We start from the raw sequence: 13754 nt of genomic DNA, 5'->3' as shown, positions 1-13754 counted from the left end.
ACTGGGACTGGCTTACATTTGCAGAGTTTCAGTTCATTATCATCATGGTAGGAAGCACAGCAGCCTGCAGGCAGATATGATGCTGAAGAGGGAGCTGAGAGTTCTACATCTTCATCCGAAGGAAGCCAGGAGCAGACTGTCTTCTGAAGGCAGCCAAGAGGAGGGTGTCTTCCTCTTGGGCAGAGCTTGAGCACTAGGTGACCTCAATGCCCACCTCCACAGTGACACAAGTCCTCCAACAAGGCCACACCTACTCCAACAAAGCCACACCTCCAAATAGAGCCACTTCCTATGGGCCAATCATATTCCAGCCACAGCATTGTCCCTCAAGGATCTAGCAATTGGAGACGAGGAGGTGATTGGTGGAGAAAGACCCAGTTCTCCTAACTCAAAAGTCTCTGAAATTTATGGTCATATTAGCATGGCCAATTAGAGGGCCCAGATTCTTTTTGTCCTTCCTTTTCCTTCCCTGTACTTTCCCCAAGGCTGCCCATTTACCTAAAATTAGCTGGAGAGAAGCTTTTTTTCTGACAGTATCTTGGGTACATTCTCCCTGAATAATTTGCCAGAGGCATCTTAGGGGCAGTGCCACTTTCCCTTCATATAGGAATTCACTGAACTTGATATTTTCCTAGAGTCATTCAGTAGCCTTTGAAGTAGCTATGTTTACCTCAGGATCTCTGGTTGTGAGGCTTATGAATCAATATTTTAGTAGAGCTGCTTAAACGATTCTGATGCACAGGTAGGCCAATGAATTATATTAACAGGCCCACCATGCCTCCCTCACTTTACATATGTGGCTTCTATCATATTCCTGAATACCCATGGGGGAAAAGTAACATGAAGAGGTTACCTGTGTGTTAATCCTATATCTTATAATTCCCAGGTAGAGACCATTGGAGATGCCTACATGGTGGCCTCAGGCCTCCCAAAGAGGAATGGCAGTAGGCATGCAGCTGAGATTGCAAACATGTCCCTGGATATCCTGAGCTCTGTGGGTACCTTTAAGATGCGACACATGCCTGAGGTGCCAGTCCGAATTCGAATAGGCCTGCACTCAGGTAACATATATGCCTCAAGAAAGACTTAGAAGAGGAGGAAGAAATATGTAGCTGTCCTCCGATAGTGGACAGCTGAATTATCTATCCTGCTGTCCAGAAATGTTTCACTTCTTTCTGCCTAGCCAGATTTCCTTCTTCCCTCTCCCTATACCACTGCACTGGGCACCACATATGCTGCAGCCTAACCTTCTCATTCTGTGCACCATTTCGTTGTTTAACTGTGCTACAAGATCACCAAGTATTTGTGGTGTTTAAGATAATGTAATTAATTAATCAAAAGCAATTCCCTCCTGTGCTCATCCCCTTTTGAATAAATGTCTTCAAGTCCCTCCCTCCCCATCCTTTTTATTTAACTACTATATACCTACTGGTGACTATAGCCAATTTATTTCTTTATTTTATAAACATATTTTTTTAGAACTTAAAATGTAATTATACCCCTTCTTTTTAACACTACAGTTCCAGAGCAATTTTTTCCTTAAGTTTCACCTATGTGTGTCAGACTTTCTGATGACATTTCCATAGGAATGTCTCATTTGGTCCTTAGACTCAACAAGTCTAATACAGAATTATTTTCTTTCTATATCAATGTCATCCTCTCCTGTGTTTTATATTTCATTTAGTGTTACTGCCAATGAGCTAATTATCATCTTAGAAGTTATTCTTGACTCCTTCCTCCTTCTCACCTTCAATATTGAACCAAGTATATGTATATGTGTTTGTGCCACACTGCTTGTGTCGAGGTCAGAGGACTATTTACAACACTTAGTCTGTCCTTCTATCATATCAGTTCTGAAACTCAAACTCAGATTTTTAAGCTCTTTGGCACCAGAACCATGTCTTATTCATATATTTGCATTGAAAGCTTAGCATATAGCAGCTTGTTGTTACTCTTTTTCAAAAACAAACAAACAAGCAAACAAACAAAAAAAACTTCAAAACCAAAACCAAAAAATTCTTTGTTTGGTATTCTAATTATTTCAAGTATAACATATTTAAATTGTCAAACTCTCTTTCCAACAAATGAACACAAACTTAGAGCCCCATGCCAACTTAGTCATGGTAATCAATCAGACAGCCAAGTCTGTTGGGTCTCTTTCATAACGTCTGTGTTTTAGGTCCCCACTTTGCCTGCCTACTTTACCCTATCACCTCTTTTCCAAAGCCTTGTGTTTGTTTTTATGACAGCAGATCTCTAAAAGCTTTTCTATAATGTTATCTATCCCCTTCAATGCATGCAATACACTGACTCGAGAGGAAAAAAAGACAAAGATATTCTTCATATAACCATTGCTCAAATGTTTTCTAGTAGGCCAAGGACCTTATTTTGTAAAACCCATTTAACTCAACCTGATCTATAGTCTTTCCCCAGATGCCTGAACTGGTAGAATGGCTTCTCTAAGAGCTCCTCAAAAGTCCATGTATGCTGAAATCACAGTCACAAGCCTTTGATGTATGTCTCTTTCCCCTGTAACTGAATCCTACTCACCATAAAAGAGTTTGGGCAAGCCTTGCTCATAGGAACCTTCTTCACTGAGTCAGGTCCTAATTGCCAACTCCACAGTGTCTAAAATACTCCAGTTCTTCTGTCTTTAAAATTTGCTTGGACTCAGCCATATTGTCTTGCACTGTTGCTTGCTTGCCTACTGCTTGGCAGTCTCTTCTCTTCATTCAGATGTGAATAGATGGTGTAATTTAGACCATACATTATTTATTTTTGATGCCCCCAGTGCTTACCATGGTACCCTAGAAGATGCTACTGAATGAGAACGAAGAGAATTTAAAAGAATATATATATATATATATATATATATATATATATATATACACATATATATATGTATGTATATATATACACACACACATTATATATAAATAATTTGTTCTTATTTGTAGTAGAAAAACTTTGGAAGCAAAACAATAACTTTAATTCAGGAAACAGCATAGATATAATGATGAAAAATTTAAACATAGAAAAAGCAAAAATCAGAACGGTAACAACGGGGGACTTTTTATTGACTGTTGAGCTCATTTTTCTGCCTACCTGCAGAAGTTGTCTTTTTTTCCAGCTATCTTGAACATGTAACATAGCCATAATAGTGTGAGAACAAAAATTCCTGCAAGGACAAATGGGAAATAATTTTAGATCTTCTGTGCACACTGTTCTACCACAGATAATGAAAAATCAGCTGTGCTTGTTCACCCATTTTCTGATTGTCTGAGCAATAATTCTCTTCATTGACCCAGTTGGGAGACGGACTTTCTTCTAACACCTATGCACAAGAAACAGTCACATTTTCTCCTTGCAACAAACCTATTTGGATCCTGAGTCCTTGTTCAGTGTTTTCTGGTTTGATTTTGATGCTTTTTTTTCCTTTGTTGACAGATATCAGCATTTTGCGTAGAACTCTTACTAGAATAGAAGTGTAAATCAGAAAGGTAGCTATGTCTGGAACACAGTAAATTTCCTTTCTTGTAGACCAGCATTCATTATTCAATCGTCAGTCTTTAGATTTTTAGAGCAATGGTTTGATCAGAGTTTTGGTTCTTCTCCTAAGCCACATGCACCCACCCTGCTTGCATAGCTCTTCTGTTAGCACTGAGCATACACCTGCCGACTCCAGTTCCACTCTCCTGGTGTTTGACAGGGCCTGTTGTTGCTGGAGTGGTGGGCCTTACCATGCCCAGATATTGCTTGTTTGGGGACACTGTGAACACAGCTTCTCGAATGGAATCAACAGGGCTACGTGAGTATTTGTAGATGGCTAAGGTGAGGCCATCTTTCAATTGGCATAGTGATTCTTCAAGAGAGGAGAAAGAAAATTGGGTACTTCGTCCTTTAATTTTTTTTTAAGAAAAAGGAAAGATAAATTCGAGACAATTAAGGTCTATCACACATTTCCCTGGCCTCTAATAGCAAACCAGTAGGGGGTGATGTTGGACTGAACATGTCCCTATCTTGTTCTAGAAATAAAGACGTACCTAAGTGCCACTGAAACAACCAGTCAATTTGATCAAAACAACTTCCAAAAAAAATCTTTTCAGCAAAAGAAAGAATTGGCCAGCCCGGTAGGTGTAAGGGAGTCATGTAGAGAAGACAACTAGGTCTAACAGACTGACATTTTCAGTTTTCAACTAGTTTGTAAAGGGACACGAGCCAGCTGCCTCCCAGCTGGCTGCTGCTGTTTGCTGCTGGAGTCCAATTTTTGAACTAGTTAGGTCTCCAGGAGTTCCTGGCTTTATCAAATAAGCCCCTAGAACTTAGCTAGAGATAATCCTACAATCCAAGGAGCTTGGGATTCCAAAATAATTAATTCCAACCTGCCTGCACGTCAAATCCTTAGCTTCTATCAAAAATGGTCATAGTAGGAAGGATTCAACTCCTTCTTCCTCCTATATTTGCAAATAAAACTGGACAAATGATTCCGCCACTTGTTCATTATGGGCAAGATACTTTATCAACCATTTCTTGACTACTCATTGTCTTGACTGAAATACAATCAGCAACAAAATGTGCCATTTTATTTACATCATGGTTCTGCAAGCAAATTTTCCACGCTATTATAAGAGAACAGACTTAAAGCCTATGTACAGTTTTCATGGAGTCTTTTTTTTTTAAGTGAATGAAAGAGATCATTTAAATCAGCAGCAGCCCTGGCCTTTGCAACGACAAACTCCTTCTTCAGCTGCAGCTTCAGCAGCATATAGTCCCTGATGGTATGGTGGGCTGTAGCACAGCTGGTGGTGCCCTGTATGACCCCACTCCGCATCATTCATGTACAGAAACAGGTTTATACAATGGGTCCAGTCTTAGCTGATCTAGCTAGCCTGTGCAGCTCTAACTATGAGGCAGCACGGGACTTAGGAAATGTTTTCAGAATAAATTTTCTGGCATCTGGGAAAGTCTTTAAACCCACTCTCCCCAGATATGGCAGAGGTTATGGAAGTGGTCATCCAGGGACCACTGTGTGCACATGACTGTGCATATGACTTTATCTTGAAGTGCAACCCAATGTAGAGTGAAAACGGTCATAGATCTGCAATGCAGATTTGGCACAGTGCTTCGGACTGATGTAAGCTTTGTAGAAGGCTGAAGTCATATTCTGCTCTATACTCGGGAAAACTCCACACATTACGCTTTGAAAATAGAGAGCTGAGAGCAGAAATTGAATTCTGAGATTTAGGCAGCATCTTGTCTAGTGGTCAGGCAGGAAGAGAAAATGAATGCACTGAATCACCCACAGTAAGTGCTTAGTAAGCCCAGGCTTTGCAATGATGGCATTGTGTGAGATACAAAGAAGCATGATCACGTGATCTCTGTGCATCTGAACCTGGTTAGTGTCCTTTTTTTAAAAGGCTTATGACTTTGAACTGAATATGGCAGTAAGCTCCACCACTTACTGATCAGAGGTAGCCTCTGACCTGTTGGATGTGACACTAGAGCATGTAACATACTTCTTAATAAAAAAATCAATTTCATCAGTATCTCCTTCATATCCAATTAAATAGACTCGGACTCCTGAATGGGAGTAATTAGGGACTTACAAGCGATCCTCCTTATCATGTTGTTAGACACTGGTTAAAATCAATTGTTTTTTTTTTTTTTTTTTTTTTTTTTTTTTTTGCTATGTGCTTCACCATAAGCAGGATCAGCCTACTTCAAGAATTCCTGAAGATCTGAGGCTAGTGGAACAACACACAGTGGAATGGATACACTTCTCAGGGATATAGTTTTAAGGAACAGGACAACTGTTTCTGAGCAGAGGCTTTGCATGAATGTGCATCAATGAAAAAGACAAACAAATGGCACTGAGCTGTTAAGAAAAGGCAAATCCTGGTGCATATACACACCAGAAAGGTGTCTTGTTCTTTTCAGCCATGTTTTCAAATTGTAACCAGCTTCTGGATGGACAGCTTCTGCAAGTACATATGAGAACAAATCTTGAACTTTTCTTAAGACTCAACCTCAACAAGTTGTCAGGCCACACAGTGACAGTTGTCAGGAAGCTCAAGGACCTTATCTTAGAGAGCAAGTGGTTAGTTTTCAGTAAAGAATTACAATTCAACCATAAATTAGTTTTGAAAGATCTAGTTCCCCAAATGTAAGTATCCTATCCCATGTTGGAATACAAGTCTGGAACAAAAATGTTTATGCTTACTTATGTCTGGAAGCACTCATTACTCATTTTTTAAAAAGTTAGCATTGTCTGATGCTCACAAATACTGATTGATAGAAAGAAGTTGGGCTATTTATTTCTTACTGATGTTTTAAATGTGATAATACTAAGAGACAGCTGTCAGTGTACCTATTTTGGAAAAGACTCCTTCTTATGTAAAGTAGAATTGTATAGGTCTGGAGAATTCGACCTTAATAACAACCCATGTCACAAGCTGCTGAAAGCTAAACTTCCCTAAGAGAAAATAGCAAAGAACACAGCAGAGGTTGTTGCTTTCTCCCTCTCAAGCTTTGAGTTAAATTAGCACCTTACTATTACATGACCTTTCATCTGAGATGGCATCTAGGAGGCTGAGGGATGCTACTGCTAATGCCTTCTTTGGAGTAATGAGGCCATCACTCCTCCTCCTTCTTGCTCTTGCTCCCCTCTCCCACTTTTCTCTCTCTAAACTTTTCTGAGAGCTTCCTATGCTCTGTAGCGGGGACATTCATCACGTTGTTCACGACTCAGTGATTTTACCAGTGAGAAAGGAGCCAAAGCAATGCTTCCCCTTATTTTACAGCATACCGAATTCATGTCAGTCTCAGCACAGTATCAATTCTTCGGTCTCTGAGTGAAGGCTATGAAGTAGAGCTTCGTGGAAGAACAGAGCTCAAGGTAAAACACCATTTGTTTGAGGAACCAAACCTCTTGGACACACCTGCGTCTTGAGAGGTCATGGTCTGTTGAAAAAGCTCACAGGAAGTTCGAGACTTGGAGCTAGATGTTGGACAAATTGTGGAGTTCCATTTGAGGTTTCCTCCTCCTCCTCCCCCTCTTTCTCCTTCTTCATATTAACCTCAAATCAGATGTAGGAGACTTGAAAATCTTTCTGCTTTTTTTGAAAGAATATAAGTTCTATTATTCTATTCAGAAGAACTGTCCAGAATTTGGTTTAGTAATGAGTTATGCTATTATTTTGGTTGTCTAATTTCTATTTGATTTACTCTTTGGCACTGCTGAACATAGTCACAGTATTGGAAAATTTAGATCTTTCACTTGTACCACTCAGTGGCGGCGTTTGATGACTTTTTTAGTCACACCATTGGCTCACTATATATACTGGTCTTTCTCCAAGGCCAGGGGTTCTCAAAGGGTAGAGGATTGGGACAGAGTCTGTTTCAATAAAAGACAAATGTTTAATAAGATCTTTTCTCTCTGCTGAGGCTATTATTTGACCTGGAATTTGGCACTAGGATAATCCAACCTCCCCTTTGGAATTTCCACTGAATTTTTTTCATCTCCTTTTAGCCTTGTGGTCCTAGGTGTAAGAGACTTCAGGGATCTGATAATCTAACTTGCTCATTTTAAGAAAAAGAGTCAAGACACAGAAAGGCAAAGCCTTTTCACAGGATAAAACTGTCATTTGCTAGCAGAGTTAGGCCAGATTTCAAAAAGTCAGGTTTGCTTCCATGGCACCATGGTATATGAAGATAATTTTAAGTGATTATTCATGGGAAAAAGCAAAGATGGGCAGTAAGGATGGTGCAGTTTGTTCCTGTCATTGGTGTGCTTCCCCCTAATGGTGGTGATTGACATGTAAGTAGATTTTAGCAGTTAGAGATAGGAGGGCCTAACTCTAGTTGATCGCCTCTTTTTCTACCTCATGTTAGTTCAGCTCTTCCAATAGATCGTTAATACCTTTTGGCAGGTAGGATGATGCACTTACAGAGGGACAGAGGCGTTTTTATCACCTCTGCAGAGAACTCACACAACGACATGATGGGGTAGGGTTATTACCTGGGCAGAAGATCAGATAGCTCAAGGCTTTTGTGATTTTACTGTACAGTCTGTCATTTCCCAGCAGTGAGGGACAAAGGCAGCTTGGTTTCCTGAAGCACTTTTCTCTGTATTGCTGGGTACAGAAATCTCACCTAAAAGCCCAAAAACTAAAGAGCTCTCACTTTTGAAACTGAAGGGAAAAAAAAGAAAGAAAGAAAAGAAAAGAAAAGAAAAGAAAAGACAAGAAAAGAAAAGAAAAACTGGCCCTAATTCCATGATTTTTTTTATTGTCCTATAGATTCTAGACAGGAGCAGTCGCATCTTTAGGAGCTTCAAGTACACAAATGAGAAATGAGGCTTAGCTTCTAACGAGCCCTCTGCACCCTGACATTTCCCCTATCTCATGGAATTTTGGAAGATGGTTATAGTAAGCATGAGGAAGAACTGTTTTTTAAGTGCCACATTGGTACCTGGTTTTTAGGGTGGCAGGAACCTCATGAGGAAGATACAGTAAGTGTGAGATGTTGAGAGTAAAGAGAAAAAAGACAGCAGAGGAAAGGAAGGCATTTTGAAAGAAAAGAAGAGAAGAAGACTCAAAGAGAGCACATAGGAAAGCCCCCCTTTTTTTTGTTTCTGCTCATTCCACCTTCCTCCCCATGAGAGTCAGAAATTACACGCTGTATAGCAGAAGTTGGGCAAAGGATGTTTCTAGTGTGTTGGAGACAGATAATGTATTCCCGATCTGACTATATCATATGGCCCATCCATATCAGAACCCACCATTTCTGCTCTTCATCCACTCTGTTGTTGCTTGCTACATGCAATGACCAGCCAGCTGTGATTTTAAAGTTGATGGTGGCAAACATGGTCTCTTTTCAGCTGGAAATCCTGCCAGTAAAACCTCTTTTCTTGAACTCCATCTTCCGATTCAATAGCAATGTTCTTTCCTTACTACATTTCCTTCACTGAAGTGATGAATTTTTTTTTTCTATATTGTTTTCCTTAGTGGAATCTAGGCAGTGGCTTAGATTGGAAAATAGAATAGAATATAGAATATGGGATACTCATAGTGATTGGGTGACTATAAAAAGAAAAAGACCAAAATGAGGAAACTAAGGCAGCTTGGGAAAGGAATCATTTAGAGATGAGAAACATGGCCTGTTTGGAGAGTTGCCCCAAGGCCCATGTAAACGCCTGCTGCAGCATATTGGCACCATGTTTCCCCAATGCCTAACCAGCCAGTTCTGAGTTTTCAGTAGTCTCTTCCTGATGGATTTATAAAATTTCAGGACATTTTTATTTACCCTTCCCTCAGCTGAGCTTACTTAAGTGACTGTTCTCTTGACAAGTTTTGAGCTTGTTGCAGAGATTTTGTATGTATTGTAGCATATCAGTCCCATTTCCCAGAGACTTTTTAAATATAAACTTGCATTCTAAAAAGATTTCCCTAAACTGTTGTTCTCAGCAAATGTATGTTTTCATTGCTAGTGTCTGATTTCGGGCATTGCGTAGTATTTGATTCTCTAATTTATAAATACTAGTATTGTTTTGTGATTTTTCTTCATCAATCTCTTTTACTCCTTCTCTTAACACATAACACGCACACACACACACACACACACACACACACACACACACACAGAATATCTAAGAAATGAAGCAATAATATTGTTAGGTTTATGAAGACCAAATGGTCTGTTCTCTAATTTTTGAATAACATCAGACAAACAACTTTATCCTCTCCATGTTTCTATTTATCTGCACAGGGCATGTTCTTACCTAAGATTACGAGAAAGCTCATTAATCTCACAACCTTTAAGATCCTAGGAACTGTCTTTTGGCCTCTAGACATGTGTGCCCTGTGACTCCAGTACATTGAAGAAACCATGTAACATGTAATGTGGAGGGAAAGGGTATTGATAATTTTCAGTCTGATAGCCTTGAGTTCCATTATGTTATTACTTGAACATTAACAAGCTATTTAATGCCATTAACATTAGTGTCTGAAACTGTAGAATAAGATTGATAGTAATACCTTCAAGGACTTCTGTAAAGAGTAAATAAGACAGGAGATGCCAAGTATCTTAAAATTATTATGCCAAAACAGGATGCTATATTTTTGGGTGGAGGGAGGGATCCTCTCGACTTCCTATGGGCAGAGGGTTTGGTCTTTGCTCTCTACTTGTTTTGCCTTTCTCCCTGTCTTCAGATTAGTGGAAATGGGCATTTAAACAGGGAGCCAGGATTCCACAAAAATTATTCTTGGATAAGCTCCAAAACCTCAGGGTACCCCTGGAGCTTCTTTTCATACTCTTTGATTTGGAAGCTTGCCTGAGACTATAACACTTCCAACTTCTTTTGTAAGCATTGGTTTGGGCACTGCAAAGAGACTCAGGATCCACCCAAATCTCTTCATAATCCTGGCATCCACAAAGTTTCTCTGTAAGTTAATGTGCTGTTCTAGTGGGCTGTAGATCTCAAGAGAAACAGTTAAATGGTTATGGGTTAAGCCCTCAAGTTTGAGTTCTAACAGTATGAACCTTAAGAATTCTAAGTGCTCAAAGGTTAGGAATTTCCGTTAATGAAACTGTCTGATCATTTACTAAGCAACTATTCTACAAGACATTCCACAGTGAGAAGAAGGAAAGTAGACAACTCATGCCTAGTATTTTAGAAAAGGTGACCTGTTAGTTGTTTTTGGTTAACTATTTTGTGATATGCTTAAGGAGAGAGCCATCTTTTTAGTCAAAACTGTGGTATAGGAAGGATATAGTAAATGAAAGAATGAGTGACAGGGTATATTCTTGTCTTTTTTTTCCTCTTCAGAAATCAGAGGACCACCAAAAAGCCTTACTATGTGAAAGTTTGGGTTAGTTGCTTGTTGATTAATGCAAATTGGGCTTTGCAGTATTTTTTTTCCTGCTTGCCTTATGAAGGGTTTGAACCTGCTTGGAGAATCTTAATTATATATGCTTATTTTATATGGCAATTGTCATTATTATTAAGGAAGAAATATATATGACTCTTTGTCTAAATATTTTTTTCTAAATGAATTAGAGGACATGAGAAGACAGGCTAAAAATTTAAAAAGGCAATTGAAAGGAAGAGAGAAAAACACAGTAAGAAAAAGGTTTACTAAAAAAGTGTGTATGGGGGAAATAGAGGGAGGTGAGACAGAGTTATCAAAGAGATGGTCCTGTGGTGATTAGCATAGAGTTATGATAATTCTCTTTTAAGGTCTTTGATCCTTGACAACCTACCAACTTTTCTGTAAGTGGGGCCATCTTTAGGATGTTACTCTACTTAGAAAAATACATTTTCAGAAAAAAAAAAACCTATGCTGCAGAAATATAGACTTCTCACAGCAACCAAGATGCCCCAGGCTTAAAATCAGATTTGTAAATCATATTTTTATTCTCCTCTAGGGTTTTATGCTAGTTGTTGGATTGTAGACCATAGGGAGAAAGCTCTGAATGCAGGTACTCTAGATGGAAAAGACAGTGGCTTGCTTAATGTCAAAAGATCAGGGTCAAAATAATAAACAGCACCCTCAGATGACTATGCAGATGTTTGCTTGCTTTGAAGTGAAAAATCCACATGTTGCCAAAGATGGAACCGCCTAGTGGTGAGTACACAGCGTGCCTGAATGACAGACAGCTCAGTATGGTGTTCACTTTGAATCTGGAGCTTGTCTTGCTTCAGGTACATATGGTAAGGATGCCATACAGAAAAATGGGTAAAAAAAAAAATGGTGACAATGGGAGAACTGAGTCTTTCTGAGCTAAAATGAATGTTTATATCCTACTGACCATTAGATATTTTTAGAAAAAGTGGCTATTACATGGTTAAGAATTTTTATATTTTCAATAAGGGCAAAGGCATAGAGGAGACCTTCTGGCTTGTTGGAAAAAAGGGTTTCACCAAACCTCTTCCTGTACCCCCACCAGTGGGCAAAGATGGGTAAGTGGAATTCATATTTAATCACTGGATCCCTTTTCCTATGCTCTACTTTGGCATATTCTCTTTGTACCTATTTTGGTGTCTCCTGTCCTTGTAGGCAAGTGGGCCATGGCTTGCAACCAGCAGAGATTGCAGCATTCCAAAGGAGAAAAGCAGAAAGGCAGTTGGTGCGAAAGAAGCCATAAGGTAATGGCCAGTGGGGAAATAGGTTTCCCAAGCTGGGACTCCCTTTGGCATGTGTGCCCGTCTTAGACTTCACTTTTTTGGCAGAAGGTAGCATAGCTGGTTAACTTCCAAGCTGCACTGAGTTGGGTAAAAACCTTATTGTGGAGACGCCTGTTGCAGAGTGAATTATACTTGAGGGATATTGGCTGCCATGGTCTGAGAGAGTCCTTTGTCTTCTACATTGATAACATGTTTGAATGCTAACAACTATGGCCTTTTTATCCAGTTATCAGGCAGGTGCACCTGTCTCTCATTCTTGAGCACCTGGACCACGTGGTTAGTCAGTCCAGGTCTCTAGAGATTTACATCTTTCTAGGTGATACATCAATAGGCTCTGTTACATGGAGCCATGCAAGGGTGTGGTTATATTGACTGGGATACTTACATCATTTCTTCTGAAGGCACGGTTCGATTTTCTTCTATGGGTGGAATCTGTTCAATGGCTTGAATTCAGGGTAAGTCTCATTCCTGATAGAATGAGATGAGTTTGTAGGAGCAACAGCAAAGTAATTATGACCACAAAATTATATCTGAGTATCTGATTTCTTATATCCTTTCAGAATTTTTTCTTTTTACTGTTTTTGTGTATGTGTTTATACACACACATGTACACAGGTACACAAACACCCATATGCATGTGGAGGCCAGCGGTTGATGGTTCATGTTGGCTGTCTTCTTTAGTTGCTTTTCACTTTCTGTTTTGTGCCAGGATCTCTCACTGAAGCTCAAACTTGCCAACTCAGCCAGATTGGCTGGCCAGTGAGCACCAGAAAATTTCCTGTCTCTGTTTTTCCAGCATTGTGTTTAGAGGGGCAAACTACTGCACTCAGTTTCTTACACAAGTGATGGAGGTCTGAACTCAGATCCCCCTGCTCGAATGAGAAGAACTTTACTGAAAAAGCTATCCCCCACATGCCTTCTTTTCTGTATATTGATTTCTTATTCTCTTTCTCTTATGGGAAGAAACTTTGCCCCTAAAGCCCACTGTCTTCTCCACATGTCTTTAGGAAGTCACAAAAGTTTAAAGATACCAAAGATTCTAAGGAAAACATTAGTGGATCTCTATATGCTCCTGATCCTTTGCTTTCTACCATGTTCCCGAATAATCACAATTATAGTCAAATCTACAAAAGGCACCTACGTAACACTTATTCTCATACTAGCATCTAGAGTGTGTCAACTTCTTTGTTTTTGTCAAAAGAAAACCACAGCATATCTTCATTTTTGCAACAATCACAAGTACTATGTACTAGTCAAAAATGTTCTGTTTCACAAGCGTCTGATCTTGGCCTTTCAGTACCACCTCCTGATTCTCAACCACCTGGGGTCTGGCTTTGTTCTTTCCTGCTGACCAACATAAGCAGTTAAGCAGCTGGGACACACAGTCATCCAACTTCTGCAACATTCTTTCCTATGGGTTGGGAAACAAGGATACCACCAGTCACAAATTCAGTCTCTCCCTTCTCTCTTCCTCTTTTCTGCTCCCCTTCCCCTTTCCCCCCTCACACTGCAGCAAAGCGTTTGGAAAGTCTTGAAAGACTTTCTCCCTGAAAAAGTGCTGCAAGACATT

The 13754-nt window shown here is 39.6% G+C and overlaps 1 protein-coding gene across 1 annotated transcript in view; it reads left to right on the top strand.

The window, feature by feature from the left end:
* Gucy2f (guanylate cyclase 2F, retinal) overlaps positions 1-13754 on the top strand; it is a 97834-nt gene that overhangs the window by 75772 nt on the left and 8308 nt on the right. The window contains exons 15-19 of the mRNA XM_034485650.2: positions 887-1061; positions 3710-3808; positions 6801-6895; positions 11871-11959; positions 12057-12145. Of these exons, the coding sequence (XP_034341541.1) occupies positions 887-1061; positions 3710-3808; positions 6801-6895; positions 11871-11959; positions 12057-12144 (546 nt within the window). The 3' untranslated portion in view covers position 12145. The remainder of the gene's footprint in view (positions 1-886; positions 1062-3709; positions 3809-6800; positions 6896-11870; positions 11960-12056; positions 12146-13754) is intronic.

The sequence above is a fragment of the Arvicanthis niloticus genome, chromosome X (assembly GCF_011762505.2).
Source record: "Arvicanthis niloticus isolate mArvNil1 chromosome X, mArvNil1.pat.X, whole genome shotgun sequence".
Lineage (NCBI taxonomy): Eukaryota > Metazoa > Chordata > Mammalia > Rodentia > Muridae > Arvicanthis > Arvicanthis niloticus.
Note: the sequence above shows the minus strand (reverse complement) of the source record. Positions and strands in the feature narration are given on the sequence as shown.